General features: G+C 36.2%; 1 protein-coding gene across 7 annotated transcripts in view; it reads left to right on the top strand.

Annotated features, from left to right (window-relative positions):
- QSER1 (glutamine and serine rich 1) overlaps nt 1-27,918 on the top strand; it is a 77,996-nt gene that overhangs the window by 23,624 nt on the left and 26,454 nt on the right. For 4 of the 7 annotated variants that reach the window (XM_027115094.1, XM_027115093.1, XM_027115097.1 and 1 more), the window contains 3 exons: nt 9,425-9,537; nt 9,934-10,095; nt 13,283-16,981. In XM_027115094.1, the coding sequence (XP_026970895.1) occupies nt 9,425-9,537; nt 9,934-10,095; nt 13,283-16,981 (3,974 nt within the window). Of the gene's footprint in view, nt 1-6,369; nt 6,641-9,424; nt 9,538-9,933; nt 10,096-10,258; nt 10,327-13,282; nt 16,982-27,918 lie in introns of those variants that run through there. The other 3 variants (XM_027115098.1, XM_027115095.1, XM_027115099.1) reach the window with 3 other exon arrangements.

Raw genomic sequence — 27,918 nt, 5'->3', positions numbered from 1 at the left:
TTGGCTGGGAAGTTCTGATTCATCAGCCATATTCACCAGACATTGCACCTTTGGATTTCCATTTATTTCGGTCTTTACAAAATTCTCTTAATGGAAAAAATTTCAATTCTCTGGAAGACTGTAAAAGGCACTTGGAACAGTTCTTGCTCAAAAATATAAAAAGTTTTGAGAAGATGGAATTAATGAAGTTGCCTGAAAAATGGCAGAAGGTAATGGAACAAAACAGTGAATATGTTATTCAATAAAGTTCTTGGTGAAAATGGAAAATGTGCCTCTTTTTTTTTTAACTTAAAAACCGAAGGAACTTTTTTGCCAACCCAATATTTTGGGTGTTGGGGTTATAGCAGTGATGAAAGCAAAGACCCTGTCCTAATGGAGTTTTCATTTCAGTCGCTAAGAGGCAAACCAGTAAATAATGTTGAATGTTTATTAGTGCTATGGAGAAAAATAACGCAAGAAAAGAGGGTTAGGCAATGTGTAGAGAGGATAGAGGAAGGATGTTGTTTTGTATCAGGTGGTCAGGGAAGTCTTCAGTGAGATGAAGTTTGAGCAGAGACCTGAGGGGAAATGAGGTGAACCAACTTAGTATATTTGAGGAAAGAGCCAGGAGACCTGTGTGGCTGGAGTGGAAAATAGATAAAATTGGAGGTTTAAGGGGGCAGCAGTTAGGTTACTTAGCATATTGAGGATTATTGTAAGAACTTTGGCTTTTACTAGGGTGAGATGGGAAGCCATTGGAAGGATTTGAGCAGAAGAGTTTCATGATTTGGCTTTACTTTTTTTTTTTTTTTAAACATAATTGACCTTACAACACTATGTTAGTTCCAGGTGCACAACATAGTGATTCAGTATTTCTGTACATTACGAAATAGTTACCATCTGTCACCATACAAAATTATTACAACATTAGTGATTATATTCCTCATGCTGTACATTTCATCCCTATGACTCATTTATTTTGTAACTGGGAGTCTGTACTTCTTAATCTCCCTTACCTATTGTGCTCATCCCCCCCACCTACCACCTGTTTATTCTCTGTATCTATGAGTCTGTTTTTGTTTTGTTATGTTTGTTCATTTATTTGGTCTTTTAGATTCCACATATTTGTCTCTCTGACTTATTTCACTTAGCATAGTACCCTCTACGTCTGTCCATGTCGCCTCAAATGGCAAGATTTCATATTTTTTATGGCTGAGTAATATTCCATTTTATTTATATATTTGTATGTGATACACACATTATATGTGTGATATATACATACACCCCACATGTTTATCAATTCATCTGTCAATGGACATTCAGGTTGCTTCTGTATCTTGGCTACTGTAAATAATGCTGCAGTGAACATGGGGGGGGGGTGCATAGATCTTTTCGAATTAGTGTTTTGAATTTTCAGAAAAATACCCAGAAGTGGAATTGCCAGTTAGTATGGTAGTTCAATTTTTTTAATTTAATTTTTTTTTTTTTTTTTGCGGTACGCGGGCCTCTCACTGTTGTGGCCTCTCCCGTTGCTGAGCACAGGCTCCGGACGCGCAGGCTCAGCGGCCATGGCTCACGGGCCCAGCCGCTCCGCAGCATGTGGGATCTTCCCGGACCGGGGCACGAACCCGTGTCCCCTGCATCGGCAGGCGGACTCTCAACCACTGCGCCACCAGGGAAGCCCTAATTTAATTTTTAATTTTAATTCTATTGATAAGGGGTTAAAATCCAAAATATACAAAGAACTCATATAGCTCAATGTTTTTTAAAAAATCAACCGGTTTTTTAAAAATGGACAGAGGACCTGAATACACATTTTTCCAAAGAAGACATAAAGATGGCCAACAGACACATGAAAAGATGTTCAGTAACACTCATCAATGAAATGCAAATCAAAAGCACAATAAGATATCACCTCACACCTGTCAGAAAGACAACATCAAAAAGACAACAAATAACAAGTGTTGAAGAGGGTATGGAGGAAAGGAAGCCCTTGTACTCTGTTGGTGGGAGTGTAAATTGGTGCAGCTACTATGGAAAACAGTATGGAGATTCCTCAAAATACTAAAAATTGAACTATCGTATGACTTCATTTTTAAGGGAGTGACTCAGGCTGAGAATAGGGCGTGGGAGGGGTTAGGGCAGAAGCAGAGAGACCAATTAGGAGGTTATAATTATTCCTTGCCTGTTAAAGAAGTGGAGTTAGCATGGATTTCTAAGAAGCAAGACAAGACAAAAAACCACCCCTAGAACCTCCTGATATTTACAGTTTATCTTGATAATTATTCTTACTCTTAAAGAGGTTTCAAGATTTGACATGGCTTACAAATTTTTCTTAGTGTAGATTGTATTTTTGAGAGCCTCTTTTGTTTTTTGTGGGGTTTTGGGTTTTTTTTTTGACCATGCCACGTGGCTTGTGGGATCTTAGTTCCCCAGCCAGGGATTGAACCCCAGCCCTCAGCAGCGAAAGCATGGAGTCTTAACCACTGGACTACCAGGGAATTCCCTGAGAGCTGTTTTAGATTTACAGATAGTTACAGGGTTCCCATATACACCCTCACCCACTTTCCCCTATTATTAACTTCTTATATTCTTATGGTACATTTGTTACTAGTAATTAACTGATACATTGTAGTCAACTGAAATCCATAGTTTATTCAGATTTCCTTAGTTTTTACTTAATGTCTTTTTTTGGTCTCTCCAGGGATACCCCTTTACATTTGTTTATCTTGTCTCAGTAGATTCCTCTTTGCCATCACAATTTCTCAGACTTTTCTTGTTTCTGATGACCTTTATATTTTTGAGCAGTGCTGGTCAAGTATTTTGTAGAATGCCCTTCTCTTGGAATTTGCCTGATGTTTTTTTTCTCGTAATCAAACTGGAGTTATGGGTTCTCTAGAGGGAGATCATAGAGGTAAAGTGTACTTTCGTTACATCATATTAAGGGTATATCTTATCAATGTGATTTATCACTGTTGATGTTGTTTTTACCACCTGGCTGAGATAGTGTTTGTCAGGTTTCTGCACAGTAAAGTTATTTTTTTTGTTTTTTTCCTCCTTTCAATACTATCCTCTTTGGAAGAAAGTTGCTATGTGCAGCTCATTAAGGAGTGGGGAGTTATGGCCCACCTCCTTCAATGTAGAGTTGCTACGTAAATTATTTAGAATTCTTCAAGGGAGATTTGTGTTTCCTACTCCACTTATTTACTAATCATTTAATTTTATCAGTATGGACTCACAGATATATACTACTAAATTTTTTTTGCTCAAAATGTTCCAGTTTTGGTCATTGGGAGCTCTTTCAGTTTGCCTCTTTGTCCCTTTGACATATCCTCGTAAGTGTAAGGTTTTTTCCCCTCTCTCTGTTTGTTTGGTCAGGAAGAAAATGCAAAGATGCTCAACATCATTAGGTAAATGAAAATCAAAACCACAATGAGATACCACTTCACACCTAATAGGATGGGTATTATAATAAAAGTAAAGACACAGGCAATAACAAGTATTGGCAAAGATGTTGAGAAATTGTAACCCATTAAACGTTGTTGCTGGGAATGTAAAATGGTACAGCCAGTTTGGTTGGCCATTCCTCAAAATGTGAAACATGGAGTTATCATAAGACCCAGCAATTCCACTCCTAGGTATATACCCAAGAGTATTAAAAATATACATCCACACAAAAACTTGTATGTGCATGTTCATCACAACATAATTCATAATAGCCAAAAAGTGGAAACAACCCAATGTCCATCAGGTGATGAAAGGCTAAACAAAATGTGGTATATCTATACAATGGAATGTTATTCAGCCGTGAAATGAAGTACTGATATATCCATGTTTGTAACATGGATGACCCTTGAAAACATTATGTTAAGTGAAAGAAGCCAGTCACAAAAGCCTGCATGTAATATAATATGATTCCATTTATATGAAATGTTGCGAGTGGGCAAATGCATAGAGACAGAAAAATTAGTGATTGCCAGGGACTGGGTAGAGGAGGATATATAGGGTGTGATGCTAATGGGTACAGGTTTATTTTTGAGGCAGTGAAGTGTTCTAAAATTAGATTATGGTGATGGTTGCACAACCCTGAGTATTCTAAAAGAGCTCTGATTTGTACACTTTAAAAGGGTGACCTTTATGATATGTGAATTATATATCAATAAAGCTGTCATTTAAAAACATTTAGAACAAAAGAAAAATGAGAAATCTAGGGATTTATACTTGTATGAATCATACATTAAACACTACAAAAGATTGCTGACAGGAATTAAAGACCCAAATAAATAGATATACTCATGGATTAGAAGACCCAATACTCTTAAGATGGTAGTTTGCCCCAGTTGATGTATAGAGTCATTGCAGTGTTTTTGTAGAAATTGACAGGCTGACTCTAAAATTTATATGGGAATACCTGGCATAGACAAAGTCATTTTGAAAAAGAACAAAATTAGAAAATCTGTACAACCTGAATCATTTATCAGACTGTGTGTTATTGGCCTAAGAACAGACATGGATCAATGTAACACAGTAGTTAAGAACAGAACCACAAATATATGGCTAGTTGACTTTTTTGGACATAGGTTCAGATAGGTTCAATAGGTAAAGATTCAGTAGATAAAGAATAATCTTTTTGATAAGTAGTACTGGGATAATTGCATATCCAAATTAAAAAAAAAATGAATCCCAAGCCTTACATCACAACATGTACAAAAAATGAATTCCAAATGAATCACAGACCTAAGTGGAAATATTAATACTATAAAACTTCTAGAAGAAAACATAAGAAGAAATCTCTGAGATGTTGGATTAGGCAAAGATTTCTTAGCTACAACATCAAAAGTACAATTCATAAAATAAAAAATTATTTTGCTCTTCTAAATACATTGTTAGGAGAATGAAAGCCACAGATTGGGAGAAAATGTTTACAAAATATGTATCTGTCCAAGGATTTGGTTCCAGAGTATATAGGCAACTCCTAAAACTCATTAATAAGAAAACAAACAACCCAATAAAATATGGGAAAAGATTTGAGTGGATACTTTACCAAAGAATATTTCTGCATGGTAGATAAACAAATGATGCCCAACATTGTTAGTTATTAAGGAAATGCTAATTAAAACCACAGTGAGATACCACTGCACACCAATTAGAATAGCTCAAATTTTTTTAAAGAAAAGGAAAAGAAACAACTTACAAACTTAAAATACTTGGTGCCAGTGAGGATGCAGAGTAACTAGACCAGATGTACATTATTGATGGGAATGCAAAGAGGTATAGCTACTTTGGAAAACAAGTAGTTTCTCTAAAGTTAACATATTACTGTATAACTCAGCCATTCCCCTCCTAAGTTATTTACTCAAGTGAAATGAAAACTTATGTTCAGACTAAACGTTAGGCATGTGTTTATAGCAGCTTTATTCATAATTGCCAAAACAGGAAAAAACCCAAAGTTCCTTCAACTGATGAACGGATTTAAAACAACCATCAACCTTTGGTACATCTATATAATGGAGTGCTACTCCACAATAAAAAATAATGAATTACTGGAAGTGGGCACGCTCCACGTCTTGAGGGCATTGGTCTTTTCCCACCTGCCTTGCGCCACTGTGGGAGATTCTGAGAGTCAAGAGGAAGTCATCTGGGACATCGCCAGGCAGCTCATCCAAGTAGCAGACAGGATGAAGTGCGGCATCCGGCCAGGGCTGGTGGGCAACCTGGCCGCGCAGTTTACGAATGGGAGCCTGTCAGAGGAGGACAGGCGTGTCTGTTTGTTCAACAGATACAAAGGTTTGGTTAATGCAAGATGAGTAAGCTCTTCATCGTTCATGAACAGATCTGCGGTACAACATGGTGCACATAGTTAACAATACTGTATTATATACTTTAAGCGGGTGGATCTCATGTTAAGTGCTCTTACCACAATTAAATTAATTGGTTAGAACTTCGGCCTGGAAGAAAACATTCACAATACATGTATCTGACCAAAAAAAATGTGGATCCAGACTGTATTTATTTATTTATTTATTTTAAAACATTTGATTATTTTTTTTAAAAATTTTTATTTATTTTTTGGCTGCATTGGGTCTTCGTTACTGTGCACGGGCTTTAGTTGCGGCGAGCGGGGGCTACTCTTCGTTCTGGTGTGAGGGCCTCTCACTGTGGTGGCTTCTCTTGTTGCAGAGCACGGGCTCTAGGTGCGCGGGCTTCAGTAGTTGTGGCGCACGGACTCTAGAGCACAGGCTTAGTAGTCGTGGCGCATGGCCTTAGTTGCTCCGCGGCATGTGGGATATTCCCGGACCAGGGATTGAACCCATGTCCCCTGCATTAACAGGAGGATTCTTAACCAGTGCTCCACCAGGGAAGTCCCAGACTGTATTTTAAAAACTTTTTACAACCCAGTAAGATGGCTAACAACCCAATTTTTTTTAAAGGGCAAAATCTTTGAACAAACTTCACAAAAGAAGTTACAAGAATAGTCTATAAGCATATACGAAGATGCTCCTCATCATTGGTTATTAGGGAAATGCAAATTAAACCACAGTGAGATACCACTTAACCTACCTAGAATAGCTAAAATTAAGAAGACTGAAAAGATCGTGTGGTGACGAGGATGTAAAGCAAAAACGGAATGTTGATTAATTACTGATGCTGATGTAGAATGGTACGTGCACCTACCTTATCACCCAGTAATTCATTCCTAGATATTTAACTTAGAGAAATGAAAGTATATGTCCACAGAAGACTCATATACAAAATGTTCGTAGTACATTTATTCATAGTAGCCTCTAACTACAAACAATCCAAATGTTCCTCAGTAAGTGAATGGATAAACATAATTGTGATAAATTCATATAATTCAATGAAAAGGAATGACCTACTTATGTATGCAACAGTATGGTTGTATCTCAGAAACATTATGCTGAAACGAAAAAAAGCCAGACACAAAAGAGTACAGACTGTATGATTCCATTTATATGAAATTCTAGGACAAGCAAGCCTAAATTTTCATAACATTAGGTTTCTCAGTGGTTGTCTGGGGCCAGGGGTGATATGAAAAAGATATTGACTGCAAAGGGGCATGAGAAGCCTTCTGTTGTGATGGAAATGTTCTGCAAGTTGGTTGGGATTATGGTTATACTGGTGTGTACATTTATGGAAAAATGTGTACACATTGAACTGTACACTTAAAATGGGTGCACTTTACTGTATGTAACTTACACCTTAATAAGGTGATTTATAAAGTTTAAAATAGATTTAAAATTAATCCTAAAATTGAATCTTCAAACTAAAACAATCATTTACTTAACTTTCGAATCAGTATTCTAACTGTATATACTTAATGGGACATGATCTTGAGACAGAAAGTACTGTGAAGAAATACTTAACTTTACTTGGTGGTTTTGTTTTTGAAAGAGGTTGTGTTACAGTATTTTCGGGTAGAACTAATGAGTAAATATGTTGATGTATCAATAGTTGTGAACTGGGATTCTGACTGTAGGAAAAGGGAAATACATGTGAAATGGAGGAAGGTGAGGAATACTACATTAGATTTGAGTTAGAGTTGTCATTATGAACTCACGTTTTTAAAAAGACATGTATTTCCTAGCTTTGTCCACTTAAAGGGCCTAGAAGCAGTGACACCTCAGGCATTGAATACACCTGACACCCAGATCTTGGTTTCAAAATGCCACTGCCCACTAAAAAACCCCTAGTGGAAATGGTTGATTTCAGGTGTGGTACAGGGTTAAAAAAACAAGGTGAACCTGAAGCATCTTGTGCTAGGAGGTAAGAATGTGTCTGAGCACCAAGGAGGATATGTCAAAAGGAAACAAGATTGAAGGGACACTATAAATTAAATATGAAGAGTCTACGATGATATTTTTTTAAGCACAACGTATATACATTAAAAAACATTAGTATATATTTTATATATTATATTTAAGTACGTATATAGATAAGAGAGAAAAGGGGAAAAAAGCTAATTTTTATTTTATAGAAGAATGCTAACTTTTAAATATGGAAGGTAGTGTAATTAGAACACTACTGTTTCTAATCTTCAGTGCAATAATTGAAATGAAGATCATGAATGCAGGGTGTTTGAAACCATTAGCTCTTGGGACAAGATACTGACACTGTCTTAAGTAACACCTCACAATTGCATACTTATTTCAAAGAGAAGAAATAACTACATTGAGAGATCTGACAGTACCTTAACCACTTCAAGTTTAGCATCACCAGTGAGACAGACTGACATTATGTGTGTCCTCATGAGTGCAATAAGAATTACAAAGCATCATTATGTATTTCTCATGAAGTAGCAATCAGACAAATCCAGAATTTGGGATAGCGTACATTCAACTGACTTCAACTGACATTCAACTGACTCCTCAAAATAAAAAGTCCATGTCCATGGAGTCAAGGCAAAAGGGGTTTGGCATTAGAGGCAGAGTGGAGGCACTGTTCTAAATGTAAAGAGACATAACCAAATGTAATTGTTGAATTTTGATTGAATCCTGCAGAAAGCTTTAAAATATCAAACATTTTGACAACAATTGAGGAAAATTGGAATGTGACCTCTGTATTACATGTTATAGTGACAGTGTTGAATTTCTTCAAGTCTAATAATGATACTTGGTTATACAGCTGAATGTCCTATTCCTAGGAGATGCAACTGAATTATTTAAGGATACAGTTTCATGATGTCCACAAGTTATTTTCAAGTAGATTAAAAGAAAGGAGTATATATGTCTGTGTATAAAGATAAAACAAATATAACAAAATGTTAACAGTTGTTGAAACTTAAGTGATGGGTATACAGGTTATTCATTGTACTGTTTCAGTTTTTCTGTGGGTTTAAAATATTCAGAATAAAAATCAAGGGGAGAAAAATATCTTGTTCTGAATTACTCTCAAGATGTATAAGCTTGAAATTTTCTAGGAGAGTTATTGGGAAATAGTGTTAATTTTCAATTCATTTGAACTGTCTACTATATTCCAGAGACTGTTAGAATTAGAGGGACTTTAGAGATTATCCTGTCTGGGTCCCTTATTCATACTGGTGAGGAAATAAGTCCAACAGTAATAGAGTCACTTATTGAAATCACATGGTAAGCCAGTAGTAGCACTTGGACAGTGAATTCAGCTCTCCTGTTTTCCAGGATATTGCTCTTCCCAATGTACCATGCTACCTCTTCCAGTAAAAGGACTTTGTTGTAGGTAAAGTTGAACTAAGAAAAATACTGTGTATTATTTTTCTTCCCAGTGTATCTTCAATATGTTCCCCCGCATTTTGACAGTATTGTCAGACTGTGTTTGATCTCTTGATCTGTAGGTCAGGAATTTAGTCAAAGACTTATGCTACTTTTGATAATTGCTCTCCTAGAAATTTTTTGATCATCTGGTTTGAGCTCTGTGTTTTTTGTCATTTATTTTTATCATCCTCTAGTTTAAGCTATGAAGAAGGACATCCTTCTCACTCTGAAACAGATCTCCTTCAGAGACAGACTTTTGCAGCCTCTCATCAGCTTCCTGGATATGCTGCCACACCTCACCCAACCGGTAAAAATTCTCTTATGAAATATACCACAAATATGGGTACATTTAGTGAATAAGAAGAAAAATCAATTTTCACATGTTGGGTTATGAAAGTATATGGAACATAACAGTCTCATGGGAAGTGTTAAAATGAAAATGAGATTAAAAGCTTTGTCTTTTACTGCTAGGGAATATCTGTATAATTAGTAGGGAGATCTCTTTTTCATGCATCTCTGTAGATTTTAAATTATAATTATGCTTGAGCAAATTAATGTTTGTTGCTATTCATAATAAAACAGTTTAGGGTTGTAGAACTTCTGGCCTCAAATGTCAGAGATTCCTTTTTAAAATAGCATCCGGAATATCATTTTATATTAACATATATTTTTACTTTGGGATACATTTTATCTTCAAATGTAGGTCTTTCTGGAATATTTGATACTAGTGTGAACAATGCCAGCACTAACACTAAAGAATCTTCAGTGATGAATTTTCTCTCTGCTGTTGAATCCCGAACTGCTCAGGCTGCTTCTTCAGGAACTACTCTTGTACCACAATTCAGGGCCCCATCCTGGCAGACAGGTGATACTTTGTTTTCAGAATTTTTAAGTCCTTTAAAAATATGGATAAAATTTCACTTTTGATAATCTTGTCATTATAGTAGTGTGGCTGAGAGTGATGTTAATTATTGATTTTCCAGTGAACTTTAAAACCTGGAATTTTTCACTATTTTAAGGTGGACAAAATTCAAGAAATTGTTACTAGCAGAAATTCGGTTTTAGCACTCTGATGAAAACTAGCAAGTTGAAGAAGGTAGGTAATTGTTAAAGATAAATCCTAGATATCAAGTTTTTATCTAGCAATTTAAGTAGTTACTTGTTTACTTGAGAGGAGGAAAGATTAAATTTTTTTTTCCTATTTCACCTTTATAGAGGTGTAATTGACATATAAAACTGTAAGATGTTTAAGGTATACATTGTGGTGATTTGATATACATTTACATTGTGAAAGAATCCCCACATCTGGTTAATTAACACAGCTATCACTTCACATATTTATCTTTTGTGGGGGGCGGTTGGTGAAAGATTAAATTTCATTTCTTTTAGTGACTTTGGGCTGGATAGGTGTGGTATAGTAAAAAAAAACAATCTTGGAACTGATTTCATCATTAGAGTTAGGTAAAGTTATCCTTAACTGAACAGAATAAGTCAATCTTTAATAAAAGCCATTCCAAGTTGATATATTATGTACTTTTCTTTTTAAAATTTATTTATTTACTTTTATTTTTGGCTGCGTTGGGTCTTCGTTACTGTGCACGGGCTTTTTCTCTAGTTGGAGTGAGCAGGGGCTACTCTTTGTTGCAGTGCGCGGGCTTCTCATTGCGGTGGCTTCTCTTGTTGCGGAGCATGGGCTCCAGGTGTGTGGGCTTCAGTAGTTGCGGCGCACAGGCTTAGTTGCTCTGCGGCATGTGGTATCTTCCCCAGACCAGGGCTCGAACCTATGTCCCTTACTCTGGCAGGCGGATTCTCAACCACTGCACCACCAGGGAAGTCCTATTATGTAGTTTTCTGTTTTATTTTTCTTATTTCATTTTTCAACTGTTTCCCCGCCCCAAAAGTGTTTGTATATACTTTTATTTTTTGCCGGATGACAGAAAGGTTAGTTTTTTTTTTAAGGTTTCATTTTAAAGAATATTGTTTTAAGTAATAGCTATAAGAAATAATATTTTACATTCTGATATAAACTCCATTAATAGAGCTTCTCAGTATGTCTTAGAAACATTTCTTCTGCTTCCAAAGAAACAATGTTTTACTGTGAAATAAAACAGTATTAAAAAACACAATAGGGGACTTCCCTGGTGGTCCAGTGGTTAAGAATCCGCCTTCCAACACAGGGGATGCAGGTTCAATCCCTGGTTGGGCAACTAAGCCCACACGCCGCAACTAGAGAGCCCACGGGCCACAACTAGAGAGAAGCCCATGCGCCACAACAAAAGATCCCATGTGCTGCAACGAAGATCCCACGTGCTGCAACTAAGACCTAATGCAGCCAAATAAATAAATATTAAAAAAACAAAACTACACAATAGCTTCGTTGTTTGCTTCCTGGAATAATTTTACATTACATGTATTGAGTTAGACTTTCTATCTCAGTTTCTATAATTACATTATTTTAAACATTAATTCTAAGCGCTGTTTTTTCCTTCAAGAGTAGCTAGATATTTTCTGTCCTTGTAATGGTAATCCTTTTTCTGTCTGCATTGCGAGGCTTGTGGGATCTCAGTTTCCAGACCAGGGATTGAACCTGGGCCCCAGCAGTGAAAGCGCCGAGTCCTAACCACTGGACCGCCAGGGAATTCCCACTTTTTTGACATTTAATGGAAAGAGTTGAAAGAAGAATATTTTTGAAAAGGGCAAGAGAATCTTTTTTCCCCAATTTTTCCAAAATGAAAAAGAATTTTTTTAAAGGAAATTCACTAAAATATATGTAAACAGACTTAGAGAACGAACTTATGGTTACCAGGGAGGAAGAGTAGAGGGGAGGGATAGACTTGGGAGTTTGGGATTGACATGTACACACTGGTATATTTAAAATAGATAACCAACAAGGACCTACTGTACAGCAAAGGGAACGCTGCTCAGTGTTCTGTAATAACCTAAATAGGAATAGAATTTGAAAAAGAATAGCTACATGTATATGTATAACTGAATCATTTTGTTGTACACCTGAAACTAACAGAACATTGTTAATCAATGGTGCTCCAATATAAGATAAAATTTTTTTACTGTAAACAATAAAAAGGTGTATAAAATGGAAAGTGATAGTTCCTAATTACAGTCCCCCTTTTTAGAGAAGAGTTAACAGTTTGGTATTTACTCTTCTTTAATATCTTTGTACATCAAAACTTTTTTTGTATATCCACCTAAGCAATGTTTATAGCATCAGTATTATTAGGATATGCCATAATTATTTTACCAGTCTCCTCTTGATGGATATTTAGGTTGTTTCTACCTGTTATTCACAATAACTATAATGAATATCTTGTTTGAATCTTTGTGTCCACTTATTTCCATAGGGTAAATTTCTAGAAATGGAACTTTTGGATTGCATGGGTTTAACATGTTTTTACTTTTGCCGTATGTGGCAAGAATGCTGTCCTGAAATGTTAATACTCTCTTCTTGACAGTGCTTTATTAATTTCTGATCAGCTTCTTTTGATAAGCATGCATCTATTGTTATGAGAAGTTGTTCATAGGAAGTCAAAACTTGAAATGCAAGGAATTTTAAAAATGCATTTATTTTGATAAAAGAAGCTGCACTATTAATCTCACTATTATTTTCAGATTTATTATGTTAAATGTAGGCAGTTCAGTTTCAATTTTAATGTTATGAACATTTTAGTTTGTCCATTGGTATTTTGCATTGGGATTTCAAGGGAAATTAATCATTAGAGATTATGTACATTTTCACTGTTTTCTTAATTATCAAATGACCTTATCTGACTATATATATGTATAATCTCATATTTGTAACAATCATACATATGAATTGCTGATACCTTTGTAATTTTGTTCCTGCCTTATGAAAGCTAGCTGTTTTGAAATGTATTTTTGAAAATTCATGTGCAGAACTAATTTGTCAGGCTTTTCAGTTTTAAAGAGATTTTGATGGATTGAAGGTTATGTAAGTTTTATTAAGTCTGTATTATGAAAGCAGATACAAGTGTTTGTGCTGTAACTGCATGAGCATATTTGTTTTCTTTTCATAGGTATGCATTCCTCAGCAGCAACTGAGCTGTTTGTTACTGGACCTTTGCCAACCACTGGAGCACTTCCACCCTCTGCCCTCCCTGCTTATCAGCATCCCACCACCTTCAGCAATAGAAACTTTGCCACCACCTCACCTTTGGTGCTTCAGGATTCAACTTTTAATACTACATCCAATGGAATTTTAAATCCTCATGATCCTTTGCTGCAAATCAAGACTTCCCAGGGAACTGTTCCAACCGCTTTGGCATTTGAGCGCCTGGGCAGTTCTGCGATAAGTAACAGCATACCACCTCAGTCTTCAACATACCGCTCAGCTCAAGAGTCTGCACCCCATCTTTTACAACCTCAATTTAGTTTGTTGCCTTCAGCACTTGGAGGAGCCCAGCAAACTCCTCAAGCCTACGGTTCAACTCTCTTTACTAGTTCTACTGCTTCCATTGAAAGAGCTCTTCTTCGAGAATGTAGTGTTATTAAACACCATCAGCGGCCTTCAGGTACTCAGTCTATTCAGGCACAACTGACTGGTTCACAGCATTCCTTACACAGTTATCTATCAAATGCAAGTGTGGTTAATTTTCAGGAAACAAGCAGGCAGTCATCTTTATCCTGTAACCCAATTGGAGATTCTACTCAGGTGAGCAATGGAGGATTGCAACAGAAGACATCCCAGGTCTCAGTGGAACTTGCTCAGTCCTATTCATCTGCAGTTCCATCATCAGGGTATCCTCCTTCTACTACAAAAGTAAAAAGCTGTTCTACAAAACAACCACTAACATCAGCCAAGTCCCCCAAACCTCAAAGTATAATTCCTCCTGTGCAAACACTAAGCTATTCCAAACCTTTACATAACCAGAGTTCTGTAATATCAGGCCAAGCACAAATTTATTCTACAGCGCAGCTACCAAGCCTTTTATCAGTTAGTCAGTCTCAAAATTATGGTTTAGTACAGCCACATAATGTGCCATCTATTGTTCATTCACATGTTTATAGGTCCAGCAAAGTTGAGAAGTTGCCATCTTTATATAAAACATTGACTTTTTCTGGGTCATCTCAGACTATAACTTCTGAAAATCCAACACTTAATTATTCTTCTGATCAGCAAGAGGTATTATCTTCAGTTACAAATGAGAATTACCCTGCTCAAACAAGAGATCTATCTTCAGTTAGCCAGTCTCAGAGTTACTCATCTGGTCACTCTCAGGGTTTATCACCAGTTAGTCAGACACAGGTTAGTTATTCATCTCAGTCACAAGTTTTGTCAGTTGTTAGTCCTTCAGAAAGCTATGCTTCAGGGCAGTCCCTAACATTAACAGCCCCTTCTCTTTCTTATTCTTCTGCCTCTCGGGCTCAGAATATGCCAGATTCTAGCCCAACTCAGAATTATATTTCTATGCATTCTTCCCAAAATGCTCAGACTCAAGGGTCATCATCTCCCCAGTCCCAAAAGTTTTTGCCTGTTGTCCAGTCATCATCTTTTGCGTCCTCTACTCATTGTCAGACATTACAGAATAACATACCTTCCCCAGATCCAAAGTCTTACGCTGAAAGAAAACTTGACTCAAATGTGTATACATCTTCAAAGCAAGAGGATGATTTTCCAATGCAAGAGTTACAGGTATTACAGCCGCAAGTATCTCTTGAGTCATCAACCCAAAGGCTATCTGATGGGGAAATTAATGTTCCAGAGTCAGCTTATAAGGTGTCAAAGACAGATGACAGATATTCCCAGAGCATAATCAGAAGTAATTCCCATCTTGAAGATCAAGTTGTTGGGATTGTTCTACAGGAGTCAAAAAAAGAAGAAAACATAGTTGGTTCAGTGGCACAGCTTAACCAACAAGTTGGCCAAGTCAATAATGCAGCAACCCTTGATATAAAGAAGACAACTAATTTAATGCAAACTCCACAAATAAGGTTGAATACTAAAGACCTAAACCAGCAGCATTCTCTTATACAGAAGGTACATGAAGCCAAGGTCCAGGAGCAGCATGATCAAATAATTAATGCCTCATCTCAGATTCAAATTCCAAATAATGCTTTAGGGCATGGCCATCAGGCATCTCTTCCTAATACACAGGTCCTTTTAGATTCTGCCTGTGATTTACAAATTCTTCAGCAGTCAATACTACAGGCCGGTTTAGGACAAGTAAAGGCATCTCTACAAGTACAGCGTGTTCAAAGTCCTCAACAAATAGTACATCCTTTCCTTCAAATGGATGGTCATATTATTCAGAGCAATGGCGATCATTCTCAGCAGCAACTCCATCCTCAAAATTCTGAAATTATGAAAATGGACCTCTCTGAGTCTTCAAAATCATTACAACAACATCTAACAACAAAGGGCCATTTTAGTGAAACAAATCAACATGATTCAAAGAATCATTTTGTTTCTCTTGGATCAATATGTTTCCCAGAGGCAATGCTCCTCAGTGATGAAAGAAATATTTTATCAAATGTAGATGATATCTTAGCAGCTACAGCAGCAGCTTGTGGGGTCACACCTTCTGATTTTTCCAAGTCAACTTCAAATGAAACCATTCCTGCTGTTGAAGATGGTGATTCTAAATCTCATTTTCAGCAATCATTAGATGTCGGGCATGTGACGTCAGATTTTAACTCCATAGCAGCTACAGTAGGAAAGCCACCGAATATAAATGATATTTCCTTAAATGGAAATCAAGTTACTGTAAACCTTTCACCAGTACCTACTCTTCAGTCAAAGATGACTCTTGATCAACAGCACATTGAAACACCTGGTCAAAATAAAGCTTCTAAAGTAACTTCACCAGTGGTTGGGCTGGGTCATGAAGTCCAGGAGCAAAGTTCTGGCCCATTCAAGAAACAGTCTGCTACCAATCATGAACCTGAAGAAGATAGCGAAGTACCTGTTGATAGTACATTAAATAATAACAGAAATCAAGAGTTTGTTTCTAGTAGTAGAAGTATAAGTGGAGAGAGTGCTACATCGGAGAGTGAATTCACTTTAGGGGGTGATGACAGTGGTGTGTCAATGAACCCGACTAGGAGTACACTTGCACTGTTGGCCATGGCCCAACCTGGGGAGCCAATCAGCATCAAGATTGAAGAGGAAAACCAAGATTTAATGCATTTTAACCTTCAGAAGAAGAAAACTAAAGGAAAAGGGCAAACTAAAGAGGAAGACAACAGTAATCAAAAACAGCTGAAAAGACCTGCCCAAGGCAAACGCCAGAATCCAAGGGGAACAGATATATATTTGCCGTATACTCCCCCTTCCTCGGAAAGCTGCCATGATGGTTATCAGCATCAAGAAAAAATGAGACAGAAGATCAAAGAAGTAGAGGAAAAACAGCCAGAAGTCAAAACCGGATTCATTGCCTCTTTCTTAGATTTTCTGAAATCTGGGCCCAAGCAGCAGTTTTCCACTCTTGCTGTACGAATGCCTAACAGGACTAGACGACCAGGAACCCAGACTGTTCGTACATTTTGTCCCCCACCACTTCCAAAAACTGCATGTGCAACACCCACACCTTTAGTGTCTGAAACTGGGGGTAATAGTCCGTCAGACAAAGCTGATAACGAACTGAAAAACTCGGAACATTTATCTTCACTTTCTTCTGATGAAGATGATCCTGGAGTATGCAGTCGCGATATTTATAAAAGCACCTCTACTACCTTAAATACTTCGGATGCCACTTCTGATAAAAAGAAGAAAACAGGTAAAGTTTTAAAATTTAGATTCATAATTATGGCTTTCCACTTTAATTTTTCTGGCTCTATACCAAGTTTTATGCTTTCTTAGCTTGAAGCAGGTCTGCATTTTTCAGGACAAAATGCATAGGTAGGTATCTCCTCATTAAATAAGGAGACTTATTTTTTTAAATGTTCCTTGCCTATAGGAAAGTTCTGGGTTTTAGGCTGAGTAGTTCTGGTTTTTCTCAGCTTTTTACCACATGCAACATAATTTACATAGTGCACTATCCAGACTTTTCTAACCTGAGACATCTTGAAGTGGCTCATGGATATGAGGCATTGTATTGAGGGCCATGTTGTTATATAAACTGGCATATTTTCTTGGTATGCTAATTTTACCTAAAGATTAACATTTTACTATTAAATATGGTTATTTTGTGTGCAGCATGCAGATTAATATAATGAAGTTAAAACTTTAAAAATTTTGTGCTGGGGCTTCCCTGGTGGCGCAGTGGTTGAGAGTCCGCCTGCCGATGCAGGGGACATGGGTTCGTGCCCCGGTCCGGGAAGATCCCACATGCCGCGGAGAGGCTGGGCCCGTGAGCCATGGCCGCTGAGCCTACGCGTCCAGAGCCTGTGCTCCACAACGGGAGCGGCCACAACAGTGAGAGGCCCGCGTACCGCAAAAAAAAAAAAAAATTGTGCTGGTTCCAAAGTATATGCCCAAATCCTTGGGTGTGTGTTTCACTTTATTCTGTAGTTAAGGGAACATTTCAAGGAACTGTTTTGAGAAGCACTGCCTTATGTAAATGATTAACAAGTAGTATAAAAGTTACTATTTTAAAGAGCATGCTGAGCTTCCCTGTGGTGCAGTGGTTAGGAATCCGCCTGCCAATGCAGGAGACACGAGTTCGAGCCCTGGTCTGGGAGGACCCCACGTGCCGCAGAGTAACTGGGCCCGTGTGCTACAACTGCTGAGCCTGCGCTCTAGAGTACACGAGCCACAACTACTGAGCCTGCGAGCAACAACTACTGAAGCCCGTGCACCTAGAGCCCGTGCTTCACAACAAGAGAAGCCACCACAATGAAAAGCCTGCACACTGCAATGCAGAGTAGCCCCCAGTCGCCACAACTAGAGAAAGCCCGCGCACAGCAACAAAGACCCAACAGCCAAAAATAAATACAAATAAAATAAATAAATTTGAAAAAAAAAGCTTTTAAAAAAAAATCATGCTAAGGAAAAACATACTTATAACAATAAAATAACTACCACCTCTGTGCCAGGAACTATTAGCAATGCTATAAGATGTGCTTTGTTATCTCCAATATACAGACGATATAACAGACTAAATGAATTTTCCAGGTCCATAGTCAGTAAACGGAAGAGCTGAAATCCAGACTCAGGTTTATCTGGTTCTAGAATCTGTATTCCTGCCTACCTCCTTTTTTTTTTTTTAATAATTTTTTGGCTACATTGGGTCTTCATTGCTGCGCGCGGGCTTTTCTCTAGTTGCGGTGAGAGGGGGCTACCCTTCGTTGCGCTGCACGGGCTTCTCATTGCAGTGGCTTGTCTTTGTTGCGGAGCACACCTGTGCAGACTTCAGTAGTTGTGGCACGTGGCCTCAGTAGCTGTGGCTCGCGGGCTCTAGAGCGCAGGTTTAGTAGTTCTGGCGCACGGGCTTAGTCGCTCCATGGCATGTGGGATCTTCCCAGACCAGGACTTGAACCCGTGTTCCCTGCCTTGGCAGGAGGATTCTTAACCACTGCACCACCAGGGAAGCCCCTGCCTACCTCTTTTGTATGAATAGAGTGGTGCTTTATGAGTAAAACCTTGTTTTGTGATGTACTTTTCAGCTTCTCTCCAGATTTGAGACTACCTTTTTAACTACTAGAGTAATATGAAACAGCTGGTATCCCAAATACTCTATCAGCATAAATTTCTGCTAAAACATTTGTAAAGAATTCTCATTTTGTTATACAAGGAAATTAGCATAATGGAAAATCATTGTTAGAGTCAAAACATTAGAGATGTGGCTAATCCTAGTAAGGTTTTACACTCTATTCCCCCAATTCAGAGTTCTTTGCAATTACTGTTATATTCCCTCCTATGTTCCTAGAGCAAACATTTTATAATCTCTGTTATAAAACATGAATCTAGAACTAGTTTCTTCCAGACAACAGTTACTATCTCATTTTTAGTTAAAAATCACCACCATCAACCTGATCCTTACTAATAGGTCTTTGAAGTTCTCCCTTTACCATCCCCATTGCCTCCTCATCTGTGAGAACTCATCATCTCTTGCTTGGACTATTGCAACAGACTTCTCATTAGAATCCTTCCCATCAGTCTCTACACCAGTCCGTCCTCCGCATTGTCATCACACTTTATAAAAAAGGAAAACCAATTGTTACTTCTCTGCTTTGAAATGCTTCTTGTTGCTCCATGGGAAACAATTATAATGTGTAAAAATTCTCCCTTTCCATGTTTCACTCTTGCTCCACCCTTTCCACTTCGCCTCTTCCGTGACAACTGAATTTCTCATTGTTCCTTGGACCTGTGAGCCCCTGTCACAATTGTGCTCTTTTGGGCAGGTTTTTTTCTACCTAGGCCTTTCTCTTGATTTTTTAGCCCAGCAGACACTTAGTTATCTTTGAAGACCATCTTCAAAGTCACTTTATGGAAGTTACTCCTGGCAGAATTAGTGCTCATATCCTCTAAATTCCCACAGCCCTTAAATATTTCTGAAGGGCAGAAGTTTTAAATTGCAGCAAGGTCTAGTTTATCCAATTTTCCTTTTATGATTTGCGCTTTTTGTATCCTAAGAAATCTTCGCCTAGCCCATAGTCACAAAAATTTTCTCCTGTTTTCTTCTAGGAATTTTAGAATTTTGCATTTTACATTTAAGTCTAGGGTCCCTTTTGATATATATATATTTTTTTTTTGGTATAAGATATGTGGTATGGGTTGAAGTTAATTTTTTTGCACATAGAAGTCCAGCTTTTCCAACACATTTGTTGAAAAGACAGTCCTTTCTCCATTGAGTGCTTTTTGCACCTTTGTCAGAAATTAATTGTATGAATTCATATTTGTGTGAATCTATTTCTGGACTCTCAATTCTGTCACATTGATCTATGTGTTTATGCTTTCACCAGTACCACACTGTCTTAATTCCTATAGCTTTACAGTAAATCTTGAATGAAATAAGGCAGTGTGAGTCTTCCAAATTTGTTCTTTTTCAAAATTGTTTTGCCTATTCTAGTTCCTTTCCATTTCCATTTAAATGTTCAAGTCAGCTGTTGGTATCTACAAAAAAATCCTTCTGGGATTTTGATTTCCTTGAATCTGTGGCAATTTGAGGAACACTAAACTGTTAACAATATATTGAGCCTTAATTCATGCACACATTTGATTTCTCTCACTAGTCTTGTGTAGTTTTTGGCATATAGATCCTGCTTTGTTAGATTTATTCCTAAGTTTTTTGGGGTGCTATTTATTGTAAGTGACACTTTCTAAAATTTTCAGATTCCAATTATGCATTATTAGATTATAAAAATAGTTATTTTTTATACGTTGATCTTAAATCCGCACAACTGATTTATTTTAAGACTTTTTAAATGGGAATTCCCTGGCGGTCTAGTGGTTGGGACTCCACAATTCCACTGCAGGGGGCACAGGTTCGATCCCTGGTTGGGAAACTAGGATCCCGTAAGCCATGTGGCACGGCCAAAAAAAAAAATGGTTTTTAAAAATTAGATTCCGTAGGATTTTCTATGTAGAAAATGATGTCATCTGCAAATAAGGATAGTTTTATTTCTTCTTTTCCAGTCTAATGCCTTTTTCATTCCTGTCTTAATATACAGGACTTCCTATACAATGTTTAATAAGAGTGCTGAGTGTGGACATCCTGAACATGTTCTTGATCTTTGGGAGAAAGAAATCAGTCTTTCACCATTAACTATGATGTTCACTGTAGGTTTTTGTAGATGCCTTTTTTTATTGCATTAAAGAAGTTCCTTATATTTCATAGTTTGCCAACAGTTTTTATAATGAATGGAGGTTGAATTTTGTCAAATGCTTTTTCTTCATCTATTTAAATGATCATGTAGTTTTCTTCTGTAGTCTGTCAGTATGGTGAATTACATTGATTGATTGTTAAATATATCTGTGGCCTTGCATTCTCAGGATAAACTCCACTGACTGATATATTATCTCATTTATACATTGATGGATTCAGTTTTCTAATTTTTTTGTATCTGTGTTCACAATGAATATTAGTCTGTAGTATTCTTTTTGTAATGCCTTTGTCTGGTTTTGGTATCTGGTTATTGCTGACCTCATAAGTGAGTTGGGGAGTATTCCCTTCTTCTCTGTTTTCTGCAAGCGATTGGGTAGTATTGTTTCTTCCCCAAATGTTTGGTTGAATTTGCTAGTGAAACCATCTGGACCTGGAGTTTTCTATGAATTAAATTTCTCTGACAGAACTATTCAACTAGTCTGTTTCTTCTTGACTGTGTTTTGTATCTTTGAAGGAGTTGGTCCATTTCATTAAGTTGTCAAATTTATGAATATAGAGTTGTTAGTAGCATTTCCTCATTATCTTTTTAATTTCTGTAGGTCTTGTAGTGATTCCCACTCTTACAGTCTTTTTTTTTAAAATAAAATATGGCCTTTTTTTAAAAAAAATTATTTATTTATTTTTGGCTGCACTGGGTCTTTGTTGGTGCACGTGGGCTTTCTCTAGTTGCAGCGAGTTGGGGGCTACTCTTCACTGCGGTGTGTGGGCTTCTCATTGCAGTGGCTTCTTGTGTTGCGGAGCATGGGCTCTAGGTATGCGGGCTTCGGTAGTTGTGGCACGCAGGCTCAGTAGTTGTAGCACATGGGTCCCACTCTTACAGTCTTGATGTTGGTCATTTGTATCTTCTCTCTTCATCTTCGTTAGTCTGGATAGAAGTTTATTAATTTTATTGATCTCTTCAAAAGACCAGCTTTTAGTTTCATCGATTTTTCTCCTTTGTTGACAGTTTCACTGATTTCTACTATTTTCATTAATTCCTTTTTCTGTTTGATTTTGGTTTATTATGTGCTAGTATTTTTTTTTCTAGTTTCATATGGTAGAAGCCTAAATTGCTGATTTCAGACCTCTATTCTTTTCTGCTTTAAGCATTTAATGTTACAAACTTCTCTCTAAGCCCTGCTTTAGCTATATCCCACAGATTTTATTTTTATTATTTGTTTTTATTTTCTTTTGTTCTAAAAGTTTTAAAAATTCCACTTGGTGCTTTCTTTTTGATCTATGAGTTATTTAGAATCATATTTTAAGATATTCAGATATTTGGGAATTTTCCAGACATCTGTCCTTTATTGATTTCTACTTTGTGTAATTTCAATTCTTTAAAAATTTTAAGGTTAGCTTTATAGCCCAGAATATGGTTGATCTTGATAAATGTTCCAGTGCACTTTAAAAGAATGTGTATTCTGCTGTTGTGTGGATTGTTGTATAAATGTCCATTAGATCAAGTTGGTTGTTAGTGCTGTTCAGATTCTTCTCCTTGCTGGTTATCTGTTTACTTGTTCTGTCAATTACTGCGAGAGGATTTCCAAAGCTTCCAAGTATGCTTGTAGATTTGTCTGTTTTGCTTTTCATTTCTATCTGTTATTGCTTTGTGTATTTTGACCTCTGTTTTTAGATATGTACACAGTTAGGATTGTTAAGTCTTAGCGAATTGACCCTTTTATCAGTATATAATATCCTTCTTTTTCCTTGGTAGTAATCTTTATTCTGAAGTCTACTTTGTCTGTTATCAATGTAGCCACTCCAGGTTTCTTTTGATGAATTGCATGTATATCTTTTTCCATCCTTTACCTTTAACCTATCTGTGACGTTATATTTAATGTGGGTATTTTGTAGACAGTATATAGTTCAGTTTTGTCTTTTTTTAAAAAACTCTAATCTCATAATCTCTCTTTCAGCTAGAATGTTTAGACCATTTACATTTAATGTAATTATTGATATAGTTCAATCTTCCATTTTATCGTTTTCTGTTTCCCCCCTTTTTTGTTCCTGTCTCCTCTTTCCTGTCTTTAAAAAAAAAATTATTTGAACTTTTTTACTATTTTATTTTAAAATTTATCTCTCTTTTTTTTTGGCTGTATCCTTTTGTATTATGTTTTTAGTGGTTGACATAGTGATTACAATCCACTTAGTTAATATTTTTGCTACTTAAAATGTAAAAACCTAAAAACAATAGAGATCTCTTTACCCTTGCCCTTATGTTATATATATTTCTCCTATATATTACCTCTACATATATTGAAAACGCTGATAGAGAAGTAATTTTTGCTTTCAACAGTCATATATATTCTAAATAACTTAACAGGAGCAGAATAGTCTATTGTATTTACCCAGATATTTATAATTGCTGTTGCACTTCCTTTATTCCTGATGTTCCAGGTTTCCCTCTGGTATCATTTCCTTTCAACACAAAGAAGTTTTCCATTTTTAAGACTTTTTCTTTGATTTTCAGGATTGTAATTATTTGTCTGGATAAGGTTTATCCTGTTTGGAGTTCATTGAGCTTTTTGAATCTATAAAATGTATCTCTTTTTCCAAATTAGAGAAGTTTGGGGACGTTATTTTTTTCTGCACCAATCTCTCTCCTATGGGACTCCAATGACATAAATGTAAAATATTTTTATACTGTTACTCAGGTTCCTGAGGTCTGTTTATTTCTTTTTCAATCTTTTTTCCCCCTCTGTTCTTCAGATTGTATAATTTCTATTGGTCTGTCTTCAAGTTCATTGACTTTTTTGCCTTCTCAATTCTGCTACTGAGCCTATCCAGTGAATTTTTTATTTCAGATATTTTTTTCAATTCTAAAATTTATTTTTGGTTCTTTTTTCTAGTTCCAATGTCTCTGCTGAGAACTTAACATATTTCCATTCATTTCAAAAGTATGTTCACCTTACCCCAGGGAGCCATGGTTATGATAGCTGCCTTCAAGTCTTTGATAATTTTAACATCTGAGTCACCTTAGAGTGGCATCTGCCAATTATCTTTTCCCTTTGAAGTTTGGTCACATTTTTCTGGTTCTTAATATATTGAGCAGTCTTGGATTATATCCTGGACATTTTGAGTACAATACTGTAAGACTCTGGGTTCTATTAAAATCCTCTGCAGAATGTTGATTTGTTTTGTTTTAGCAGGCAGTCAGACCATAAGTTCTGTCTCATCTTTGAGTGATGGTCTGAAGTTAGTTCAGTTTTCAAAGCCTTTGCTCTGGTGCTTTGGATCTGTCGGAGCAGTTAGTCTGGAACTTGGGTGGATGGTAGACTGTTATAGTTTAGATCTCAAAGACTTTGCTATACTAGTTTGGGTATATTCTGCATATGTGCAGTTTAGGCATGAAACTAAGATTTGTGTAGGTTCATGCACAGAACTAGAGGATACCACTCTCCAGTTCTCTCTTCCCTGGGAATTTCCCTACATGCCCAGCTCTCAGGGTTCCCTTTCCCAGACATTTGGCTAGAAATCTGGAATTTTCCTTGGATTTTTTTTAGCTGCTTATGCTTTAACACAATTCTGTACAACTAGGACTGCCCTTGGAGCAGCACACTGAGAGAAGAGAAAAAAGGACAGGGAATCCTCCTACATGTTTTTCCCCAACTTTATTGAGATATAATTGACATACAGCATTTTCTACTCTCTTCATGCCATAGGAGCCCATGCCCCATCCAGGTGCCTCTGGTACACCAAAAAGACAGGTCTTCTGTTCGGGTTTAAGATGTCAGGTTTACTGCCTTTGCGTTGCAGCTCTGTGACTTGGGTTGCCCTTGGGGCAGGGCTGGGAGAGAGAAAGAGAAGAAAAAAGAAATGACAGTGGCCCCCCACATTCTTACTTCGCATGGGGCTCCTTTCCCCACTCCTCTATCCAGAAAGACAGATTTTCTTGGAGTTTTTGTTGTCTGTGTCCTGTGTAGTTCTGCATAAGGGCCACCCTCTAGTCAATGCTAGGTGATAAGAGAGGAAGGAAAGTGAGGAAACACCTCTATATAAAGATTATTTCAGTTTGGGCTTCCCTCCCCAGTCTGCTTGCAGTTACTAACTTTGCAGAGTCTTCAGGTAGTTGCATTTTATGTTTTGTCCAGAGTTTTTATTTGTAATAAGTAGGTCTAGTGGACTTAACTTCATCTTGGTTGGCACCAGAAGCCTTTCATGAATTTTTAAAAATTTGTCTTACAGGTTACAGTCGTTATTTCTGATGCTCAAACTGTCCTGTAATGGGCCGGTAGGAGCCCCTTCAGTGTTTTGAGATTTTGATTGTGATTACATTGAATTCATAAATTAATTTTAAGGGAGAATTGTTAATCTTTACAATATTGTCTTCTCATCCACTTATGGAATGTAGTGTTTTTCTACTTATTCAGATCTTATTTTATGTCTTTTAATATCTTATCATTTTTTTCCACATAGATATTCTATATTATAGTATCTAAAAAATACTAGTTTTACTAGTATTTTAAATATTATTTTCCCCATAGTGTTCTCTCATTGGTTACTGATAATATATGGCAATGATTGATTTCTGTGTCTCCATCATGTGTTTGGCATTTTTGTTGCACTTCTATTTTAACAGTTTTTCCACCTGATTCTCTTGCCCTCTTAAGTAGATGATTATATCTTCTAAAAATAATGGTAATTTATGTTTCTTTTTTTTTTTTTTTTTTTTTAATTTTTTTTATAAATATAGTTTTTTTTTTTTTTTTTTTTTTTTTTTTTTGGTAACTTATCTTACTGGCTCAGGCCTCTGTTGTTTAATAGTTGCAATGATAGCAAGCATCCTGGCCTCCTTCTTGATATTTAGTAAAATATGTAGTGTTTGACTATGAAATATATTTGTCAGTTTCTAGTATACCATACTCTTTAAGAAGATATCCTTATGTTTTGAAGTTCTTAAGATTATTTTAAAATTAACAATGAGCATTGAAATTTTTTTTTTTTAACATCTTTATTGGGGTATAATTGCTTTACAATGCTGTGTTAGTGAGCATTGAATTTTGTCAGATGCCTTTTTGAGCTGGTTCTGGTAAATCTGCTTTCTTTTACCCCCACATTCATCTATTACTTGATTTCTTAATGCTAAACCTCTTTTTAAAAATTTCTACCATGAACTCTGCTTGGTCATGATGAATTGCTTTAGTCCACTGTAAGATTTAAGTTGCTAGTATTTTATTTGGGATTTTTAGACCTAGATTCATAAATGAAGTGAATGTATCGTATTTTTTGTCTTAATCTTGTTCATTTTTGTATTCAGGAATATGCTGACCTTACAAATTGAATTAGGAAAGTTTTTATATTTGTTTAAATTTTAAAAAGCTTATTATATATAATTGGGATTTCTAAGAATATATCTAGAACTCTCTAGTTTTTTCCTGATAGTTTGATCTATCTGGGCCAATTTAAGAATGGCATATTTTCTAGAAAATCATCTCTTTCATTTAGATTTTAAAATTTGTTGTTATAAAGTTGTATATACTATTACCTCATAAGTTTGTAGTCTCCTCTGTTTCTGTAGGTATGTTCTTTCTTGTTCCAGCTGATTATTTGAATCTTTTTCCTTATCAATCTATGGAAGATTTGCCTATTTAATGGTTCCTTTCAAAGAACCAATGTACTTTTCTTTTTTTTTTTCCTCTTATCATTTTTTACTCACTTTTTCTTAATTTCTGCTTTTATCAGTTCTTTTTCCCTATCTTCCCTGGGTTGAATATTCTCTTTCTGGCTAGTTTGTTATTTGTTTGCTGTCTAATGAATGGCATTAAAGTTGTATGTTTCCTTTTTTTTTTCACTACACTCTGGCTGTATTCCTCTGGTTTCAATTTTTAATGCTCTCACTGTCCTTTCTAAATGGTTTGTCGTTTCATTTGATTTCCTTTTAACCCAAGAGTTATTAAGAATAGTGGGGTCTTGCCTGTTTCCCAGTAGGTTTTTGGTTTTTTGGTTGTTTTTGGTATTCCTTTAATACTAACTTATGGCCCTGTTGTATAGTGGTCAAAGGAATATGGCTTAAGTAATGTCTACATTATGAAATTTGTGGAAATTTTGTTACTAGCTTGGTAAATGGTCAATTTTTATAAATATCCCATGAGTACCAAGTGCTAATAGATTTTATTTGTAATATTGTTCAAGTCCTTTATATCTTTTTATTTTTTGTGTAATGTAATAAATGATATTAGGTTATTTAACAAAATGTATATGTACATGTTGCAAGTAAATGATAGGTCTGGAATTTGCCTTAAACTATCCCAGCAAATATAAAAGAGGTGACAGAAAGATAAATTTATCAAAATGTTTGTGGTTGTTACAGTTGGGTTATGGTATCTGAGGGTTTGTATAGTCTTATGTATGTTTTAAATCTTTAATAAAAAGGTTTTTTAAAATCCTCCCTATCCTTATTTGTTTTTAGATTGCTTCATCTGTTGATTACTGAAAAGGGTGTGTTAAAGTATCCAACTATGTTTTATTGTTTTTCTAATACTGTGTAGTTGTTTTGAATCCGTGTAATTGGGTGTTTGAAATTTTACTACAGTTAAATTTCCTTTTATCATAACAAAATCTCTTTTTCACATTTAATTTCCCATTTTGGTTTTTAATATTGCCATACTAATCTTATTGTTAGCATTTTTAGTATATTTTCCATATCTCTTCTTTCAGAACATTTTTTTCTTGTGAGATATAACTCACATATGGAAATATGATACACGTAAGAAAAACACACAGAAAATTCCCATAAATTTGAAGATGCAGATATTAGTTAAGACATATTCCCTGACCACAATGTAGTAATTTCATAAAAAAATAGCAGAAAGGAAAAAAGAGATAAATAAAAGTAAGTTTTTCTTTCTAAAACTTCTAAATAACTTCTGCTAACTTCTAAATAACTCACGGCTTTAAAAGGAAACCAA

This window comes from Aethalodelphis obliquidens, unplaced genomic scaffold (genome assembly GCF_003676395.1).
Source record: "Aethalodelphis obliquidens isolate GAN/ISIS:26980383/991018 unplaced genomic scaffold, ASM367639v1 scaffold14, whole genome shotgun sequence".
Lineage (NCBI taxonomy): Eukaryota > Metazoa > Chordata > Mammalia > Artiodactyla > Delphinidae > Aethalodelphis > Aethalodelphis obliquidens.
This window is presented reverse-complemented; position numbering and strand designations above follow the sequence as displayed.